This window comes from Pediculus humanus, genomic scaffold (assembly GCF_000006295.1).
Source record: "Pediculus humanus corporis 1103172108252 genomic scaffold, whole genome shotgun sequence".
Lineage (NCBI taxonomy): Eukaryota > Metazoa > Arthropoda > Insecta > Psocodea > Pediculidae > Pediculus > Pediculus humanus.
This window is the reverse complement of record NW_002987821.1, coordinates 198295-220794: the sequence shown is the minus strand read 5'-3', so window position 1 is coordinate 220794 and position 22500 is coordinate 198295. Positions and strand designations below refer to the sequence as shown.

The 22500-nt window shown below is 26.4% G+C and overlaps 5 protein-coding genes across 5 annotated transcripts; 3 read left to right on the top strand and 2 right to left on the bottom strand.

Moving 5' to 3' along the window:
* Window positions 1-4585: 4585 nt before the first annotated feature.
* Window positions 4586-7833, top strand: Phum_PHUM473110 (Caldesmon, putative; the record flags this gene model as incomplete). The annotated part of the gene is made up of 7 exons (XM_002430280.1): window positions 4586-4689; window positions 4771-5140; window positions 5227-5426; window positions 5533-5734; window positions 5815-7199; window positions 7274-7490; window positions 7594-7833. The coding sequence occupies 7 exons, from the start codon at window positions 4586-4588 to the stop codon at window positions 7831-7833; spliced, it is 2718 nt and encodes a 905-aa protein (XP_002430325.1).
* A 304-nt stretch (window positions 7834-8137) lies between these two features.
* Window positions 8138-10361, bottom strand: Phum_PHUM473100 (DNA repair protein RAD50, putative; the record flags this gene model as incomplete). Its single annotated transcript, XM_002430279.1, has 2 exons — window positions 8138-9681; window positions 9818-10361. 2 exons carry the CDS (start codon window positions 10359-10361, stop codon window positions 8138-8140), a joined length of 2088 nt encoding a protein of 695 aa, XP_002430324.1.
* Window positions 10362-11431: 1070 nt separating this feature from the next.
* On the top strand, window positions 11432-15256 carry Phum_PHUM473090 (S-adenosylmethionine decarboxylase, putative; the record flags this gene model as incomplete). Its single annotated transcript, XM_002430278.1, has 7 exons — window positions 11432-11541; window positions 12246-12332; window positions 14104-14339; window positions 14434-14582; window positions 14654-14800; window positions 14876-15031; window positions 15119-15256. 7 exons carry the CDS (start codon window positions 11432-11434, stop codon window positions 15254-15256), a joined length of 1023 nt encoding a protein of 340 aa, XP_002430323.1.
* Window positions 15257-16769: 1513 nt separating this feature from the next.
* Window positions 16770-20793, bottom strand: Phum_PHUM473080 (vacuolar protein sorting, putative; the record flags this gene model as incomplete). Its single annotated transcript, XM_002430277.1, has 13 exons — window positions 16770-16887; window positions 16996-17247; window positions 17369-17663; window positions 17765-17937; window positions 18036-18202; window positions 18287-18562; window positions 18634-18822; window positions 18978-19124; window positions 19209-19362; window positions 19435-19656; window positions 19735-19979; window positions 20076-20729; window positions 20779-20793. The coding sequence occupies 13 exons, from the start codon at window positions 20791-20793 to the stop codon at window positions 16770-16772; spliced, it is 2907 nt and encodes a 968-aa protein (XP_002430322.1).
* Window positions 20794-20948: 155 nt separating this feature from the next.
* On the top strand, window positions 20949-22442 carry Phum_PHUM473070 (protein Peter pan, putative; the record flags this gene model as incomplete). Its single annotated transcript, XM_002430276.1, has 3 exons — window positions 20949-21473; window positions 21546-21730; window positions 21818-22442. The coding sequence occupies 3 exons, from the start codon at window positions 20949-20951 to the stop codon at window positions 22440-22442; spliced, it is 1335 nt and encodes a 444-aa protein (XP_002430321.1).
* Between the last annotated feature and the right edge of the window lie 58 nt (window positions 22443-22500).

Sequence of the window (22500 nt, the reverse complement as noted above, 5' to 3'; positions counted from 1 at the left end):
TTTATTAATTTACATCAAAAATAAACCGAATTACTACGTTTAAAAAAATTTTAAAATGAATTTTATTTAAAAAAATTAATTCAAATTAATTAAAATTTGATAATTATATGTATACTTAAAAATTGGTAACAATAAAATTTATCGTTTAGTATAAAACTAAAAGGTAATCAATATATATAAATAAAATTATCGTTATTGTTATTACCGAAATAATAATAATAATAATAAATTTCAATATCGTTAATAATATTTTTTATTTATTTTTCGTCAAATTATTTATTTGAAATGAAGAAATCGTTTTTGTATCTTTTTTTATAATGAGGTCAAGTTTATTAGGTTAAACTCTATTTTACATTATTGTTGGAAAAACATAAAAATTGTTTAGAATTGTTTAGAAAACATAGAAAACTGTTTAGATGAGATTCTTTAACAAAAACTTCTTGATATAATTTCCATGTGTAATTTTTTTTTACTACTACTACTACTATTCATTAAAAATTTTAAATTATTCATATATTTTGTATAAAAGAAGTACGAACGTGTTTTTTTTTTTTTTTTGACCTAGAAAATATTATTATTATTACTATTAAGAATATTTAATTTTATAAATTTCGTCATGATTTAAATAAATTTTTAATTATATTTATTTTCGTTATTGAGAAAAAGTAATTAAAAAAAGACTTCTTTTTAAAATTAATAACGTTTTCCTTATTAAAATGTATTTATTTATTAATAATGGCCATTTTAATTTTTTATTTAGAGTGCATTTTTTTTTTTTGAAAAATTACAAATGGCGAACGAACATGGAATTAAATAATAATAATAATAATGTAAATATAAAATCTTTGATTAATCACGGTGACAGATTAAAAAAAAAAAAAAATAGTAAACAATAAAATAAAATAAATATTTGTTGTTATGGATAAACATTATTTTTAAATTTTAAATATTACATATATATAACATAACTGTATTTCAAAATCAAATTAAATAAATAAATAACATAATAATAATAATTCAAAGTTTTTTTTTTTCTATAAAAATATATATGTGGTCAAGATTAGTTTTCTTATTATTACGTACAATAATTTTTTTAACGTAAAATTTCTTAGTTAATTTAATCGACTAAACAGTTAACGAACTTGTTTTTATTTTGTGTAATTTTTAAAATAAGAATTTTATTGTTTAGGTTTTTGTCGTCTGCTTTCATTAATAAACGAAATAATATTTTTGTTTACATTTTAAGTAAAGTTACAACACGAGCAGGTTTTCACATGCAAAAGGTTCGAAAAAGATGCAAACGTTAAACCTTTCGTTACGATTAATTATTTTTCATCGATAATAATAATTAAATATGTAATAGATAGATTGATAAATAATTTTTTAAATTAAAATTGTAATTTTTTTTTTTTTTTTCAACTTCACTACAAGGATTTATAGTCATAAATGTGAATGACTTTTGTAGTGTTACATGACGGTTGGTTACATGTCAACTATGCATTATAAAGACGACGGCAACATCTGACGCCAATAAAAAATATAAAATAAAGACTCATAAATTATTATAATGAAATTTTTTAAATATTTTATATATATATATATTGGTAAAGTGGTACGAAAACGTTATATAAAAAGGAAAAAAATAATAATAATAATTTATGATCTTTTATTGTTTGAAAAAAAAAAAAAAAAAAAAAAAAAAAACAGAAAATTCATCTTTTTAAGATGGAAAGTTGTATTAAAAAATGTTTTTTTTTTTTTTTTCTCTGCAAAATAATATACTTTTAAAAAAAATTTTTACATCTTAATTACCCATTGGTTTTTTTTTTTTTTTAAAAAATTTTTCAAAAAATTTGTACTTTTAAAAAAAGATTTAAAGTCAAAATAAATCAAACTCCCCTTATTATTATTATATATGCACGAGTTTTTTTATAAAATGTACTTTCCAGTCACTACATCAAAAAAAATTTAATATATATATATATTTGTGTGGGTTTTTTTATCCCAAAAAAAAATTTCAATGTGATAGTTTATGTGATTTTGAAAAATATTTAGCTAAAGTTTTATTTTTAAAGATTAAATTAAATGGAACTCATTGAAAAATGATAAAAATATTATGTAGTTATTGATAAGTATCCAAATAAATAAATTTAAAAATTTTTTATGTGTAGTTGCCCTCTCAGGCAAATAATTTTTTAAAATTTTTCATACCAAAACTTCTTCATGTTATGTTTTATGATTGCTAATTCTATTAAATTATTGTTTTTTATTTTCTTAAATAAAATATATTAAATTTTCAATCAATCATTGAATTCAAGTTAATATTCTCTCATTGCAAAAATCCCAATTTTAACTTTTTTACATTTCATTACATTAATACTTTCTATTAATTTATCATTTTACTAATTAATTCTTGTATATAATTCAATAATAAATTCAAACCATGAGTTAACTTAACTCTAAATAAATTAATTGGTTATAAATTATAAATAATTTATGTTAAAATAATGTTGGTGTGAATATACATTGAATAGGTTTTTTTTTTGTAAAATATTACCTACCCTCAGTATTAAAAAGTAATAAATTGTTGTTTAACTACTACTAAAAACCTTTAATAAATTTCTGACATTTATTTTAAATCATAGTCTTGTTACATATAAGTAGCCTAATTTTGATTTATTATTTTATGCCAATTGTTAAATTGCATGCAGGTGTTTTTTTCATATATAATAATAATTAAATAATTAAAAACATTGTTTTTAAATTAATGCTGATATTAACTATTAACTATTTCATTCTCAAATTATTAAAAGTTAGTTTTTATTGTCATGTAGTTATTAAAATGATTTCAATACACAGTTATCAAATGTTAAATTTTGTACAAGTGCCAAATTTCTTTCTTAATTATGATAAATTTTTAAATAATTTTATATTTTTAACATGTTTTATTTTATTCTAAAGAATAATTATGCAATTAGTTGTCTAAATTATATTTTGACAGTTACTTAAAGTCAAACAGACAAAAAAATTAAGTTTCATATTAAAAATGCATACATTTTAGGGATGCAGGTGTGTGTGTCTGCATAAACAGTATATGATTTGCAATATGATATTTAAAAGAGTAAATAAAATGTAAAATAACATAAAAAAAGTTATAATTAAAGCCATTTCTTATAAAATATAGTTTGCATGCTAATACATATAAAAAAGAATGAAAGCTTAAAACATAATGGTTTTTATAGTGTCTAAAAAGTTTTCAAATGCTATGTGTCTATGGGGGGAAAACTATAATTAATTTATCATAATTAATCCCGAATAATATTATGAATTGCCTTTTTTTTGCAGTTTCTCGAATTTATATGCATGAATAAGTAAAAATTAGATCAAAATTATAAAATGGTCGTTAAAAAAATTTTTACATATAAACTTACCAAGGAGTTTTGCACCATCAATGTATTTCAGAAAACGGAAAACTATGTTAATAAACACACAAATATTACGGAAAAAAAACTTACACTTATATTATTCACTTTAACTTCATGACTTCTTTTTAAATAAAAATAAAATTAAAACCAAAATTTTAACAGCAAGACACAAGTAGAAAAAAAATTTTGTTCGTGGAATTTTACATCGCGGGAATTACGTCGTACCAACATACTTGAAATGGCGGTTTTTTTTAGTCCCACTTCTATCATTAGCCACGAATCACTAATTGTTACTTCTTTTATGAAATCTCAGGTTTATTGCACTCAGGTAAATATGGTCTTATCATATGCTTAGTATATATTAATAATGTGTCGATCTGACTTAGAAGTTGTCTTATAAAGTTAAAGCGTATCTTTTTGATGATGGTTTTAACTACGATGAAGTTTTTAAAAAAATGTTTTCATGTATTGAACTCTCTCTTTTTATATTTCGAATTTATCAGTGCATCTATGGCTCTCTTTTTTTAATGTGTGCAAACTCATAATAGAATACCTATGTAAAATTAATACCCCTATAGTTTTTATATTTTATGATCAAAAACTACACATTTCCTAATTAAAACTAGAAAAAATTAACCATTTAAAAAAATATAAAAACCAACAAAGTATATATATATATATATAATAATCATTTTATTAAATTAAAATTCTTTAATTAATTTAAATGATGAAAAATTTTAATTTATATTATAGTTGTTTTTAATTATAATTAAAATAAAATAATAATGTTGATGATTATTTATAAGAAATATACTTCCAATTGTTAATTAAAATTTTTTTATTTTTTTTTTGTTTAATTAAAATTAATTAAAAGTCATATTAAAAATGAATAACTTTTTAAATTTATAAGATTTTTGGAATTGCATAATAAATAAAATTATTATAATATATATAAAAGGTTAAAAAATTAATGAAGGTTTATAAATAAAATAATTTTTTAATCATAAATATTTAATGTAATATATTTTTTTAAAATTAATGGAAAGTATTTCCATTTTTAATTTTTCTAAAGTTGTCGTTCTGATTTAACCGTAACAAAATGATTATGGATACCGACTAGAATTTCACGTGCACAAAATATTTTATGTAAAGAAGTTAAAATGTCGATTTTGGACGAAGAAAACATCGAATCCGATTATTCGGATAATGATGAACAATACACCAAGTTATTAAATTCTGTTTCTCAACTTGACAGTTCTCAAAGGTATGAATTTTAATATTATAATTTATTGAATTTTTATTTTATTTATTAATCAACGGTAAATTATTAATTTTTAAATTTTAGGGTAAAACCAGCATCTAGAAAAGAAGTTAGTACGGAAGTATCTGAATACACTTTACAAAAAAGTGCTCCTGATTCAAAATTAGTCAATGTTAGTGAATTGGCTGATGTATTACGACAGAAAACAAAACATGTTGCCATTACAAATAAAGTTTCTAAAGTCACAGAAAAATCTAAAACTTTGCCAAAACCATTAGAAAAAACTGCAGAAGATAAATTGAAAAGGATAATAGGTTATGAAAATGTTAAAAATCAAGTACAGCGATGGGATGCTGTCGTTATGAGAAATAAATTTAAAGATCAATTAAATTTTCCATTAAAAAGTAGTCATTTGAAACTTGTAAACAGCAATGATTTTCTAAAACAATTTAGGGTTAATATTAAAATATTTTAAAATTAATATTATTAATCTTTTTATTTACTTAGCACCTAAAAACTTTTTAAAAAATTATTTTTCAGACTGCGACTCCATTAGAAGCTGAATTAGACAAAGTTTTAAAACCGGATAATTCAGTCGAACAACAAAAAGGGGATGATTCCGATTTTCCACTTACTTTGGAAGAAATGCTTGATAAAAGAAAAGAAATGGCTAGATTAAGAGCAAAATTATCATATAGAGAGGCTAAAGCTCAACGACAAAACAAAATCAAAAGTAAAAAGTATGTTTTGTGTTGTCTTGAAATTGTGACATGTGCTAGTGATAGTTTAAAATTTTTTCTGTTTGTGAAAAACATTTAAAATGTGTTTTTTTTTTAATATTCTTAGATATCATCGAATTTTAAAAAGAGAAAAATTAAAACAACAGTTGAAAGAATTTGAAATCCTTCAAAAAACTGATCCTGCAAAAGCTTTGGAAAAATTATCGGAATTAGATAAAACAAGAGCTTTAGAAAGAGCTTCTTTGCGACATCGAAACACCGGTCAATGGGCGAGAAATATGAGTGTACAAGCTAAATATGATGTTGAGGTATAGTTACATATATACAAAATAGAATGATTGAAAAAAAAATAAATTATAAATATTTTTAATTTTAATTTATCTCTTAGAGTCGGAAAATCTTGGCCGAACAGTTGCGAATGAGCAGAGAACTGACACAGAAAGTGCAAATGGAAAACAGTAGCGATGAAGATGAAAACAATTTAAATGAAGTTACAACTGATGAAAAAACAAAAAATTTAATAGTTTCAGAGGATAATCCTTGGGCATTAAATGTTTCTAAAGAAGTCGAAGACTTTGTCAGCGGATACAAAAAGTTTTGGAGTGAAAAAAATAAAGAAAACGATAAAGAAATAATGAACCAGGGCGACAAAATACCTGAAAACGAATCCCTTTCGGAGGATTTCAACACATGCTCTGATGACAAAAATAGCAAATTTAATGAAATTGACGATGGTAACAATGTATCATTAAAAAACAATAATGAAAATACGAATAAGGAAACAAATTCTAAAAAGAAAGATCAAGGTGTTATACATCAAATAGAATCAACAAATGATAAAATGAACTTAGATAATGAAAATGTAAGTAAAGAATTTAAAAAAGAAAACAATAAGAGTGTGGAAAATAAAAAAATAAGAAATACATCAGGAGATGTTAGTTTAAAGAAAGAGGAGTTTATACAATCTACTGATTCGCTTGATACGAATAATAAAATTATTGCAGGAAAAAATAAAATTAATGATAAGAATAGTTTAGATAAGCCAAAAAAAAATGATATGACTAATAAATTGACGAATAATTCAAATATTTTGAATCAGAATAAAATTAGTCCTAAAAAGGTAAAAAATAAATCAGAAGTCGATTCGAATAAGACTAATAATGATAATAGTTTAAATAAAATTTCAATGATATCCGTTCGTCCTACTTCAGGAATGTGGTTAATAACATCTGTCGAGTCGCCTGTTGATAAAAAATCAGAAGGAAAAAAAAATGATAAGAAAAGGAAATTGGAAAATATAAACAATTTATTCGATGATTTAGAAGAAAAAATGAGTCGAAAAGTATCGAAAAAGGTCAAATTAATTGATAAAAATCTTAAAAAAGATGTTGGAAAAAAATCTAATAAAAATAAGAGAAAAAAAAATGCTTGCGTTGCTAAGAAGGAATTTAGGGATGAGAAAATAAAAAATTCATTCAGGCATTCGAAAGACTCACTCAGACCAGATTTAGATGTTGGACTGTTGGAAGGAACAAACGAGGAAGAAAATTTACGAGATGTAAAAACTACAGCTGAAATCGGGAATGTCGATAATTTGTTAAATATTGAACCCGAAATAAATCCAGAAAATTTTATTAAACTTAAACCGAAAAAATTAGGGATACGCGTTCCTGAAAATATGGAAACCGTCGAAGATGATGCAGATGATGAAACGCGACAACTTCGAATGATTGAAGTTGCTTTCGGAGATGATGACGTTTTAGCAGAGTTTTCGTAAGTTTTTTTTTTTTAAAAAGTATAACAACACGAAACGAATAAGTAATATTGTACTATTTTTTTTATTTTAGAGAAATAAAAGAAAAAGAAGATGATAAAACGGAAATTGAAATGTCTGAAGAATTACCCGGTTGGGGGAATTGGGGTGGTGAAGGAATCGTAGAATCCGAAAGAAAGAAAAAAAAAGGCTTTGTGAAAAAAAGTGTAAAATTGCCAAATAGAAAAGACAAAAAAAAACCGGATATGATAATTAACGAAAAAGAAAATCCTAACATAAGAGAACATTTGGTATTTTTTTGAAAAAAAATTTTTTTTTCGTTATATGGTTTATTTTTAGAATTATTTTTAAATTAAAAACTGTGCAATTTTTTTTTTTTTTTTTTTTTTTAAGGTAAAATTTGTTCCGTATCCGTTTAAAAATGCAGAAGCTTTCGAATCTCATCTTCGAGCTCCCATCGGCCGTGAATGGGTACCCGAAACTGCTCATCGTAAGCTCATTCAAAAACCCATCGAAACAAAATTAGGTACCATTATTGAACCCATGGATGAAAATGAAATTATTGTTAAAAAGAAAATGGCCAAATCACCCTACGTTGGTAAAAAAAAAAAAAATGATGATAAAAAATCTTGATAATTTTATTCAAGTGATCGTGAAAATCAATCAAATGTGAAAAAAATTAAGATAAAAAAATATATTTTTATGAGAATTATGATTTCAGATTACAATTTTACATTTGTACACACATTTTTTATTTTTATTTCCCATTAAAATATTAAATTACATGTTAATATGGAAAATTTAGAGTTAGTTGTTGTATAGACTTTGGTCATTTCGGATAAACCACATTCATTACACTGCTAATGAAAAAAAAAAATTTAAATTAAAACATTTTAAATGCAATTAAACGATAGAAATAATCAAGGAAAAAAACAATTCATTGTTTTAATTGATTAAAAGCTATTAAACTTTTACTCGAAGTTTTTTTTTTCGGAGCGTTTAACCTAATTATAACTTTATTTTTCTCCCTTGTGACTCTGGATGTCGTGCATGGCACGGGAGGAGGAGGGACTGGCATCAATTGGGATCTTGATTCCGTTCCAGAACTTCCCGATTCGTCGGCAAATTGTCTCATCATGACGTGCATTCTTTCCTGATGATTTCGCAACAGCGCAACTTTTTGACGCTCCGATTCAATTTTTTGCGTTTGAAGAGCTTGACTTAAATTTTGAATGCGCCATCCTTGACTTTCGTTTTCCTGTTCCAGTTCGTATATTTGCTGTTCCATTTTTCTACCGCTTTCCTTCAAATCGATTACCTTTCGAAAATATTTATGCAAGAGAGTTCTCATTTCATCCGATGATAAATGGAGTAAACGATCCATGAGCATTTGCTCTCCTCTATTCTCATGGCTTTTAACGCAAATCGAATCCATGCTTTTTCTACCGCACATGACTTCATTTTTGTATTCAATGGCAGCGTCAATAGCTTCGATCCCTTCGTCGCACTCTAAAATCCTCCTTTTTTCAACGGGGGATAAATTATGACTCTTCCTATATTTATCCCGTAATTTTTTTCGTTCATCCAGTAGACAATCCTTGGCATTTCTTAAATTGACTATTTCTTTCCTTAACTCTTCGCTGTTTTCGGTACTATCATTCGCGCTGGAACTTCGAATGTCCAATATTTGCAAATGCATCGTTTCCGAGTTTTCAATATCCGAATTTCGTTTCAAACGTTCCGTGCTTCCTTCCAGAGTTTTAATTTTTTCTTCGTCTTTCAATATGTCTTCCTTCAATTTTTCTTTTTTATTTTCTTCTTTTTCTATGTGATCCTTGATTTTTAATATTTCCTTTTCCGATTTGAGCACGCTATTTTCCAATTCTAAAACTGTTTTCGCACTATCACCAGCCATTTGCTTGACCATACCTATATCTCTCAAACGTTTTTCATAATGCCTCGCTAAATTTTTTTGTTTTTCAATTTCTGTTTTTTGCCTAAGAACAAAGTCGAGGTCTCCTTTGTGTTTTTTTTCATGAAGTACATTTTCAGCTTGAGCAATTTGAAAACGAATTTTATAATATTCTTGTTCGAGTTTGGTGCATTTTTTACGAAATTTGAATTTGGCTAATTCTCTTGTACTTCGATTTTTAATTAATTCTTTAATAAGCTGCTCTTTTATTTCCACTGTGTGTTGAAGGTCCAGTAATCTTTTATTAGCATCTTCAAGATCTATGTTAATTTGTTTCAATTGTGTTTTTTGACTATCCAATTTTAAATTTAAACACTTGAGTTCTTTACTAGATTCATTCACTTCTAATGAAAATGCATTTTCAAGGCACATTGTTTCTTCTTTAAGATCAATGCATTTATTTTCTACAATTTTTTCTTCTACTTCATGAATTTTACTAGTATTTCTTGCTATTTCATTTAATGAAATGGGAACCGAAATACATCCCGGATGCAAACTTTTTCTTCTTCCTAAAAGTCAAAAATCATAAAATTTAAATTTTTTTTCTGAAAGGCAAATATTGATATTTTTAAAATAATTTTAAGATAAAAATAGGTTTATAAACTATACATTAAATTATTTAAAAGTATTTGTTTGAATTAATACCTTTTTGGTGAGCATTAGGAGGAAAGAAATGTTGAGGAAAAGAAGCAGCTTTATTTAAATTTCCTATTTCATCGGCATCTACATTCTCTTCACAATCCTCTTTACATAATTTATTTCTAATTAACATATCAACTTTATCTCTAAAACTTTGCATGCATTTTTCAAGTCTATCATCAAACTCAGGGTGTTGATAATCGAAATCACTTTCAGAATCTGATTCATATTGACTATCGGAAGACTTTCCATGAATTTCAGCAAGATCTTGGGTATTTTCCGTATCTTCAGTCAATTCTTCAATTCTTTCTAATGAATGTCTAGGTCGACCATCAAAACTTGTTGCTTCATCACTAGCTAAGCAATCTTCGCATTCTTGCTTTAAACAAAGCCATCTTTGAATTTGCTCCTTTTCTTCCCCAGACAGTAATATACTGTGTAATAATTTATTAAATAACTCTTCTGCATTGGTAACTAAATTAAGCCATTGTATAGCAGCAAATTCCAGTCCAAATGTGTCTTCATTACATGTATGGTATTCAGACTCCATTACACAAAATTAATAAGAAAAAACTAATATTTTGGAATTAATACCATTTTTAAACATTCTTAAATTAAAAGTAATATCGTTTTACTGGAAAAATAATTCAAAACAATAATTGTTAAAAGTTGGCAGACCTGAATAAAAACTTAAAAGTTTTATTTTATTCCTATACCTATTACGGTTTTTACTGGGCAGTATTATTCTAGTGACACGTAGAAATTTTAAATATGGCCTAGAGCCGTTGTTTTCAAGTTAAAAAATAAGAAATTATTTAAAAACACGTTACAAGCAAGTACACAAAACATTTAAAAAATTGTTAAATGAATTATTATTTTTCTTTATATAAAAAAGATAAATTTCTTGTATCTTTATTTTGGAAATTCCTCGTTGAAATTTTGAAGTTAAATTAAATTTACCGTCAATCTTATTAACAAAAATCATTGAAAGAAAAAAAAAAAAATTAAGTACTGTAAAGTGAGTTTTTTTTTTTTTTTTTTTTTTAAATAAACTTCTGATTAAATTAAAGTTTGTGCCCTAAAAATTTTTCTGTTTTATTTTTCTAATTCCTTTTTTTTTAAATTTCACGTCTGGTCAAAGATTCTTTTTCGCTTTATATTTTTTTAACTATCATAAATAATAAGTATTTGAAAAATAATGATGTTTTATTATTCATATATTAAGTTTACACAGATATTCATTAAAAGGTATTTTACTTATCTTTTTTTTTTTTTTTTTTTTTTTTTTTGGGTAAAATTATATATTGAATTCAAGTTATTAATTTATACCTTTGAATTAGGACGAACAGTTACTATGCTGATGTGTTTTAAATTTAATAGTGACCTCGAATCAAAATTGTTTTCAGAAATAATTCGTTTTACGATTGAGATATTAGATAAACGTTTTTATCTTAAAACAATGGCTCTTAAAAATAAGGTATTTAAGGGATTTTACTTAGTTTTTTAATTGTTGTAGACAGGAGAAATTCAATCGAAGCGCTGTTTACGGCGCATGATTGACCACGTGACTTTTTGCAATCTAGTTTAAGTCATTAAGGGGTAGCCTGCTGTGGTTCGAAGATGGGAGAAAACGATCAAAATTATTTTGAAGGAGTGGAAAAGTTATTAGAAATATGGTTTACAAGAAAAGATGGAAATTTTGAAAATTGTAATTTACGAGAAATACCAAGGTAAGGTGTATTTATTTTATAATCACCTATTAAAAATATATCTGCCGGCGGTTTTTACGCTCATATTCAATATGGTGGGCTCTATTGTCGTAAAAAATCGAATTTCAGATTATGTACGGGCCCTGTAAATCAATTTTTTTTTTTTTTTTTTTTTTTTCCTCTCTCCCCAATCATCACTTTCACATTAATAAATATTTTTATTAAAAATTAAAACCGGTTTCATTTAAAAATTATTGTTTTTTTTTTAATTACCCCCCCAAAAAAAAAAACAAGTTTTTTATCAAACGGTTATTATTAAAAAAAAAAAAGTACCTGAAAATTTTTTTTTTTTTTTTTTTTTTTTTTTTTTCCAATCTCGAGTACTTATTAAGGAAGAATATAATTTTAACCTTTTTTTTTTTTTTTTTTTATAATTAACGGTATATTTTAAAATAATTATTATTTATATATTAAAAATAATTTTATAAAAAATCGGTGCAAGTACGAACTATTCTCAAGTGTAAGAAATAGTAGCCAATCGATCTTTACTTTTTTATTTGTTATTTATAGTTAAATTTTTTTTTTTTTAAAATAAATATCTTCATTATTACATTGTCATAAATTTTTTTTTTTTTAATTATTTAAACTGCCAAATTTTTAAATGAATCATTATACCACTTGTTTATTTTTAAATAATTACTAATTATTTTTTTTTTTTTTTTTAGGCAAAAATGGGAATTGATATTGAAAATGGTTCATTGCGAGATAATAAGCTTCTCATGTAACGAACATATGGATGCTTATGTTCTCAGGTGAGTTTTTCCATAAAATCTTATTTAAATATGTCATATATATATTGAAACAAATTAAAATCAGCTTAGGATGTTAATATGTCTTTGTTATAATTTTTTCAATATTAAATTTTTCATTACATAAATATAATCTGGAGGAATTATGTCGTACATTACATACATGTGTTTGGTTCGATTGCTGTTTGTGTCTGTGTGTGCGTATTATGCTTAAAATGTCGATGTTCGAATGAAAAAAAAAAGAAAAACTTCAATGAGGGCTTAAAATCATAAAAAAATTTTCAATGTGCACATTTTTTATTAAATATTTATATGCACAATTTTTATTGATAATTTATAAAGTTACTTTAGGTAAATGCTATTGAATAAAACCTTACACTTTCCATTTTGCTTTATTATTATTATTATTTTTTTATTATTTTGTATACATTGATCGAATGAGTTTAAAATTAAAAGGAAAATTTCACATAATTGTTGTGCAATGGAATTTTTGTTTTTAGAACTGATAACTGTTGTTTTGACTTCAGCCTTTTTTCTCGAGAAAAAAAATTAAAAATGGAGGCAAACGATTGAAGATTGAACAAACGTTCTACAACATTGGTTGAATTTATATCCAAGCCATGAATTTTTTTCTCCTACTACTTTAATCGGGCTAAACTTGCCCATGATTGATATTGTAAGGCTGTTTTTTTTTTTTTTTTTTTTTTTTTTTTATGGTATATAGTGTGGTAAGGCATGGAGTAGTAGAATGTGTGAGTTGCACTCGAAATGATATTTTGAGTGTGCCTCACCTCATTCAACGGGGTGTGTGCTGTGCTTAATCATTATTATTATCATTCATATCTCATAATTATTATTCCTGGGACATTAAATACTAAGCCACAATAAGTAACTGCTTTATTAAGGGTAAATAATTGAAGCAAATTTTAAATCGAACTAATATAATTCATAAAAGTTATAAAAATTTCAAATCGAAACACAACTTTTTTTTTTATTTAATTATTATTTAAAATATTTATATAACTTTTCATTGCACATTGAAAATCCTTTATCATTCATATATTTATTTATTTGAAATAATAATAATTATTATCTAATAGTTATAATGAGTATCGGTTAATAAAAGCTTAATAATTTGGCTAATGACTAATTAAAAAAATTTGTTTGTTATTTTGGGGAGCTTTGAAAAAAAAAAAATTTAATTGTAAATTTAATTGCAAATATAATTTGAATCATAAAAAAAATTAATTAATTTTAAATTATTATTATTATTATTTGCTAAATAAAAAAAAAAATTACAGATAAGGTACTTTTTTTTTTTTTTTTGAAAATATTGATAGATATTCAAGGTAAATTAAAATTGTTGAATGATAAGGAAAATATTTTATGTGTGTGTGTGTGTGTGTGTAATTTTTTTTATTTGAAAAAATTTACTTAATGGATTTTTTTTATTTATTTAATAAAAATCAAAGTTCATGTTTACTTTATTATTATTATATGAGTAATTTTAGATTCAGACGAATTAAATGAAATGAGATGAAAGTAAGATGGGAATTTAATATTATGCAACAATCTTTTCCTTTTCCTTTTGAATTTATTTATTATTGTACATTTTTATATTATTTACATAAATTATCACACAAAAAATTTTAACCGTAGTTAGATTAGTAGCCTGTCATTTATTTGATAAGCCTTTTTTTTTATACAAACAAACATAACATGGGAAATGAAATTTTTTATTTGGTTTTAAAAGAATGAAAAATTTTCATTACAGCGAAAGCAGTTTGTTCGTGGCACAAAGAAAAGTCATATTGAAAACTTGCGGCACGACAACACTTTTGAAATGTTTGAAAACTTTAATTCATCTCGTGTATCAAATGACCGGGTTCGATTACGTCGAAAACGTTTTTTATTCTCACAAGAATTTCAATAGACCTGATTTGCAATCGAGTCCTCATCAACATTTCGAACACGAAGTTGAATTATTGGATTCATTTTTTTCCGACCGAGGTAAAATTTTTCACACGTTACAAAATGGGGGGATAAATGATGATGACGATGATGATTCCTCCTCGATTGATTACCTCAATATAAAAATTTTTAGGTGGTTCTGCATATTGTTTCGGTGCCGTCAACAGATCCTGTTGGTACCTGTACACATTGAATCCGTTGCAAGTGGTCACGACGAAAAATCGTCAGAAATCAGAACCGGATCAAACATTGGAAATTCTCATGACAAATTTGGATGCAAGAGTAAGTAGTGGAAAAGAAGAAGAAAAACGTTTTTCCCCCCTCAACCTCATCATCAACGATTTTTCTTATAGGTGATGTCCATCTTTACTCGTTTGGAATCTTCTTCGGCTGCGCAGGCTACTAGAAAATCTGGTATCGATAAATTATTACCCAACATGGCAATTGATGATTTTTTATTTCAACCCTGCGGATATTCAATGAATGGCATTTCTAAAAATGTTTGTTGTTTTGTTTTTTTCGTTGGTATTTTACATTATTATTATTATTATTATTAATTTTTATTTACCACGCAGGGATCGTACATGACCATACATGTAACACCCGAACCTGGTTTTTCATATGTGAGCTTTGAAACCAACGTACCGCAGACTTCTTACAAGGATGTCATTCAACGGGTGATTAATACATTTCAACCGGGAAATTTTGCTTTGACGGTTTTTGCTAATGAGGTGAGCATATGGATTTTCCCTCTCTCTCTCTCTCTCACTCTCTCTTACTTTTTTTTTTTTTTAAATTAATTAAATTAAATTTTACAGGACTCTTCTGCGGCTGCGACAATTCGGGATTTGGAAAAAATAAGATCGTTTGATGAATGGAAAAGACAAGACGTGCAATATTGCAAACTCAAGGATTACGATTTGACTTATGCATTTTATTCGAAATTTCCAAGCTGAGGGTCCGCGATGGCCCGTAGCGCACCTGCCGCTCGGCGCCTTTCCCCCAAATCCCACCACACCGAAGCTTTCTTATCCGATAATTTCTGTTTCATTTTCCATATAGATTTTCCAAGATTTTCAGTGCACATTATCCGATTCCTTGCTTTTTGCTTTATTAGTACACTAGTAGGAGTAGGAGCAGGAGCAGGACCTCAGTCGCAAATAGAATGCGTAACAGCGCAGAAAAGAGTGTCTCAGTTTGTGATTGCTTTAATTTTATGGTTTCCCGCTCATTTGTTTGCCCTATGGCGTGATAAAATATCTTGAGCCAATTTCCCCTCCTATATATTTTTTATTTTTGGTTAATATATACACACACACATATATATATATATATATATAGTTAAAAAAAATCAATAAATGGTATTCGGAAGATAGTAAGTTTTTATTTGTAATACCGTAAAACAGTGTTGTCGTTACCGCTTTCTTTTATATTAAATAGAATATAACAAAAAAAAGAAGAAGGAGAAAGAGGATGAAAGGCGAAAGGTATAAGAACGGAAGAAGAGAGGGGGGAAGGGGGAAAAAGATTCAATAATTTTGAATTATCGACCGAAATCTTCTGAATACCATTTTATTAATGTTTTTTTTTTGATTTATATATATGTATATATATAAGGAAAATGTTTTGAGCAATTGTCAAAACAATTTTTTTTTTATTTCTTCTTGTCAAATTTCACAAATTGAAAAAAAATCTTTAGAAGATTTTTTTCTTTTTTTTTTTTTAAATGAATCTATTTACGATGTTGTTAAATTCCTTGTTTTTCTTTCTTTCTTACTTACCTATTATTATTATTATTATTATTATAAATTTTCATCGATGCAAAGAAGAAGAAGAATATTAAATACGCAACGGTGGTGAAAAATGTTATTAAATTTATTTATTTTATTAGAAATAATATAATTTTCTAAAAGTATTTATTATTATTATTATTATTATTATTATTATTATTATTATTATTATTATTATTATTATTATTATTAAGCAAATGGATTTTTAATATCGTCATAATCGAAATCTTGGGTAGGATTAAAAGGATTCGTCGTCGTCCGATCATCCGCGTCTTCTTCGGCAAACGGATTTTTAGTTTCGTCATATTCTTCTTCGAAAGGATTACTATAGGAAGGAATCATAGATGAGACCTCTTGTACTGCCCTGTAATCAATCAATCAATCAATCAATCATTATAAAAATCAGAATTTTTCTCTCTCTCTCTCTCTCTCTCTCTCACTCTGAATCAAATAAATGCTTTGTCATATGTTTTAAAAAAAAAAAAAATTGCCTTATTTTGTCATATTATACCAATTCCTTTACCCACGTGCACACACACGTGCGTGCGCGTCTCTAAAAGTTTTAATATGTGAATATGAATCATTATATAGATTATATTTAAACAGTTTTTAAACAATTAAAAAAATATTAATAAAACAAAAAAAAAAATTTTTTTTTTTTTTTTTTTTTTTATTATGATTACCTGATACTCGGAGTATCTTCTAATTTTTTTATATTGGATTCTATTCTATCCGAAGATGTATTTGTTATCGGCTTATAACTTTCATAATTTTTACTCGTTGCTACCTCCGCTTTACTTTTAACATTATCGTTTGTTTTTTCTACGTCTGAAATTTAAAAAATATGAGCAAAAATATTTTTGACTTGTAAAAAATTTAAATTAAAGAAAATCTTGTGTTGTAACGTGCCAGGTTTGGTTTTTTGTTCTGCCGTCATCGAAATGGCGGGAGGTACGATCGTTAGGGTATTGAAAACTCCTCTACCGAAATAATCGGCGACAACCGAAAAACCATCGTCTGCTTTTTCCAATTGACTGTGAAACGATTCGTGCAATTCGTGACTTTGTTCCTGATACTTTATCATATCTAAAAGCTGTTTATTGTTTCTTTTGCACACAATGCATTCGTTTTCATTTTCCGAATAGCCCTGAAAACAACTAAACCCAAACAAAGGCATAATTACGTCATTAATAATTGAAATTTAAAAATGTTTCAATGTTTCGTCTTAGATTTCGTTTAATAGTTTAATAAATGACGTAGTAATAAATTAAAATTTACTGTTGGTGGTAAGAATGTTGACATAAAAAATGAATACTTGGTAATTCCAATTGATGTGTGCAAATGCTGCATCTCGAACCCTGGAAAATGGTCGCGTTGTTTTGCAAATCTTTTATGTGCGATTTGACTTTTTTAGTTTCCGCCGTGTACTTATGTATCAATTCCGATTCTTTGGTGAGTAATTCTTCTTCGGCCTGCAAAACGGTCATTAAATACTTTCTCACTTGTCCCAAAGTCGCGGGAGTATCTCCAAGAGCTTCAACGGTTAACAATGGAGACAGTAATTTTTCTTTTTCTGCAAAAAAAAATTTAGGCACGACGTTCGAGAAATAGATTCGGAATGATTTAAAAAAAAAAAACTTTGACCGTAATAAAACATTTAACTGATTGTTTTACCTATAACAGCTAAAATGTCGGAAAGTAGTTGAGAAGGAGCGGAAGACTGTCTCGCGACCGACCATAGAGCTTGAACCCACAACGAGGGATCTTGATGACCGTATCTTTTACACGTTGCCAAAACAGCTTTGTAATCTTCCTGCATTAAATAATACTGTAGCACTTGATGATACCTAAATTAGAACTATATTTTAATTAAATTAAATTGATAAAAATTGACAAAATATTTTCCTTTTGATAATTTTGATCATTTCAAATATGATATACGTACATTTTATTTTCTTCGTACAATAAAATTATACCTGGTGAAAAGTTGTACATTCGACATAATATGAACGTTTGGTCTTTATCGTACAAAGCATCCGGATTTTGTAAGAGTTTCATTAGTCTTTGTTCTGCCATTGTTTTGTCATTTCCTTCGGCTCTACTCCAAACAACCTGAATTAAAATAATAATTAAAACGTAAAAACCAACACTTCTTATCATGCTTATACACGAGCCATTTTCCTTATACAAACTTACTAATAAATGCTCGACCAAGGCATTATAAATTTGCTTATTCCATCCGGAACGTACTTCGATTAAATGCTCTAAAAATTCCACTAAATATTCCGATTTATTTAAAAACAAATGCAAATAATCTTGAGGATTAGGACTTGAATTTTTATCGTCGAAAATACCATCGTAAGTTTTTTTCCCCGAATTTGCTTCAGTGAAATAACCTTTTAAAAACTCTGTGGTTTCTTTAGGCACATTATTAATTAAAATGTCACCAAAATCAAGCAAGCATTTTTCTATCTGTAATTTTTTATTAAACTATCTTAATCAAGTTATTGTTACTTAAAATAATAATTTAAATATGGACTTACATCTTGAGCTTCAAGTGTTCTAATGTATTGAATGGCTTCGTTAAATTTTTTCTGATCTTCTAAAATGATTCGTAAAACCCATTCGTGTTTAGCATGAGCTTTTGCCAAAAGCAAAGCATCATCCGGATTCACACCTCGAACAACTTTTAATGCAATGTCAATATCAAAATCCAATTCTCTATCTTTTGTCTAATATTAAAAAAAGAAAAAAAAAATTAATTTATCACTTTTTCAGATTGTTGCAATAAATAATTTTTTCGAGAAAAAGTTTTTATAAGAGAGACAAAATTCATCATTCGAAAAAAGAAAATATTAACGTTTAAAGTTATAAAAATAATACTTACCATAATAAAATTTTTCAAATCAGTTGTTCTACCCAATTTAATGTAACAGTTAAGAAGAAGAGTAGTGTGATCTTCATCAGCTAATCCAGCTCGATGTAAAGCTTGTAAATATTCCATTAATTGTTCCATGTGAGCTGATTCCATAAACTGGAAAAAAAAGAAAAAATAAATTTCTTTTTTTTAAGAGCAACCATAGTAATATTATATTGAATCAAAACAAAAAAAATTTACCCTTCTAATTATATAAGATGGTTCCAGTTTTCCAATGGTTTTTATATATTGTTCTATTGCACCGAATCTATCACCTTTAGCATATAAATGATCACCATATTGCCTAAATATATCCACAAGTCCTTCTTCATCATAATGCTGACTTTTAGCCATTCTAAAATTTAAAAAAAAGAATTAAATTTTATTACTTGACAGCTCTTTATTAAATTCTTTGGAAGATATTTACCTTATGGCAACATCATAGCGATTTTTTTTAAAGAGTAAGGCTAATTTTGATTGAACATTTTTTTCAACCAAATGATGAATTTTGTGATCTTTGGTAATAACATAAAAAGAACCCCATTCTACAACCACTGCAAGAATAGGTTTCATAACGGTTGAAAAAACTATTAGTTTATTTTGCATATCCAAAATAGTTATTTCATGATTTTCAGATGCATTAGATTCTCTAAATGAAATAATATCTTTAAATATACATATTAAAAAAATAATATTTTAATAAATAATCACATTTAAATAAAAGTACCCTGAAATCCGAGTAGAGCTCAAAAATGAATTGGAGGAATTTATTTCTTTTTTAGATACTATAACTAAATACATTTTAGACCATTGAATTAATGTTTTAACACCTTCTACTGCATAACAGGGTCCTTTCCCATCAGTTGTATAACAATATACAGCATCATTTCTGGCAACGACAAAATTGGCTCCATGAGATGATTCAGCCATTAAACTGCAATTAGCTTTGCAACCAATGTTGTCTAGTTCAATCTAAAAAACATGGATGGTAACTTTTACATAATGAGGATAACAAATTTGAAATGCTTTTAATAAATATTTACTGGAATACACTTTATAAGAGATTACCTTAATTTCTTTATCTTTAACTGAAACATCGTAAAAAAAAACTTGATCCTCATTTGTGGTGAATAAAAATGTGAATTTGGAAAAAGTCCTGAAAGCTAAACCTGTAACAGGGCTATTTCCACTATCTTTTAATAGTTTAGTTTTACTACTTCTATCTCTAGTTATATCTCCTCTAAAAAGTAATATGCTTCCATCGATAAATCCGATAGCAATAAGATTCAGTGCTTCATGAATACATAAGCATGATGGAGATACAGCTTTTTGAGTATTACATGATTTTGTCAATGCAGAATTTAATCTAGTAACTCTTAAACAAGTTGGATTACCGTTTCTGTCTAATTTTTCTATATTCCAAACTTTTAATAAAGGATTTACTCCGACTTCATCATCACCGATAGCAAGTAGTAAAGGTGAATATTTCACAAATTCAGCTAAAGTAATAGTTACGGCAAAACCTCTAAATGATATGCCTTTAAAATTTCTATTCAAAATATGAATGTTTCCTTCATTATCCCCAAAAACAAAACTTCCATGTCCGCTCGTTGCTAATTTTAATTGATTTTCTTTAAGAAGTGAACTGACAGCTCCTTTATCGTTATCAGTATTCAAGTCAAAGAAAGGAAATCTTCTCAACTGAAATTCGCGGAATAAATACTTATCAAAAATTCAAAAATTTTATTTCCAAATTTTAGTATAACTTTACCTCGTGAATCGCCATTTAAAATTTTTATTAATTAGTAATACATATAAAGTTCTCAAATTATTTAGCCTGACATATTTACAAGTTAGAGTAAAATTCTCATAGAGGTTTTTTTATATCTCTATGACATAGTATCAACGTTCACATGTGATTTGTTTTTTGTTTTTTTTAAAATGGGTAAAGTTCGACGAGGAAAAAAAATCGGTCGGTGTAAACTACGAAATAAACAAGCATTAAATAAAGACGAGCCAGAAGAATTAAAAAATGCTCCTCATTCATTTGTATTTCACAGAGGAGCGGTTGGCGAAAATATTTCTCGTCTTACTTTGGATTTTCGTAAAATAATGGAACCTTATACCGCGTCTTCATTAAAAGCAATGAAAGCTAATAAAATGAAGGATTTTTTAGCTATATCAGGGCCTTTACACGTAACACACATGTGTGTATTTACTTCAACCGACATTGGAACTTACCTTAAAATAACACGTGCGCCAAGGGGCCCTACGCTATATTTTAAAGTCTTAAATTATTCTTTGGCAAAAGATGTAATATCAAGCTTAAAAAAACAATATGTTTCTGATCAGCAATTTTTACATCCTCCTCTTCTAGTTTTAAATAATTTTACAAGTGATGAAATTCAATTAAAGCTAATGACTTCAATGTTCCAAAACATGTTTCCAACATTAAATCTTGTTAATGTAAGTTCTTTTTTTTTTCAATTTAAAGTTTTTTTTTTACATTTTTTTTTTTAATCTGCTTTATTTTTACAGTTAAATTTAAATAATGTAAGAAGATGTGTACTTTTTAACTACAATTCAGCTTCAGATGAAATCGATTTCAGACATTATGCAATAAAAGTGACTCCTGTTAACATTTCGAAAGGTGTTAAAAAAATGATTCAAAATAAAGTTCCAGACTTATCGAAATATTCAAACCCTGCAGAATTTATTTTAAAGTAAGTTTTAAGGTTTAATGTCCAAAATTATTTTATTCTAGTTTTTTTTTTAAAAATTATTTATCTTTTTCAAAATCTTTATATTAGGTCAGAATACTTATCTGAAAGTGAAGCAGAAGATGATCCAGACAGTCATGTTACATTACCTCAGAAGATTTCAACTCGAGGAAATATGTTATTAAATCAATCATCCATTCGTTTAATAGAGCAAGGTCCACGTTTAACATTACAACTTTTTAAAATTGAAGAAGGATTCCTTAATGGAGAAGTTTTATATCATAAAAACATTATTAAAACGGAAGAGGAAAAAGCTGCTATATTACAGAGAAGATTAGAAAAGAGATGCTTAAAAGAGGCTAGGAAAAAAGAACAAGAGGAAAGAAAAAAAATAAAAGAATTAGCTAAACAAAAGTTGAAAGAAAAATCAATACAGGGACAAAAGAATAATAAGAAAACGAAAAAGTTAATTAAAATGAACAACGTTAATAATGGTTTCATTTCCAACGGTGATAATTTTGATGATGATAATAATGATGGGGATGATGAAAATGATGCTGCATGGTTCAAAGCAGAGGTAGGTAAAGATCCAGACAGTGATCTCTTTAGTTCTCAATCGAAGGGAATTAAAAGAAAAAAATTAGGATCGGATTATTTTAAAAAAGGAAAAAAATCAAAACTTAATTATAAATCGAAGCAATTAAAAAAAACATAATTTAATACTTTTAACTTATAATTATAATACATATATAAAAATATATATGAAATTTCAC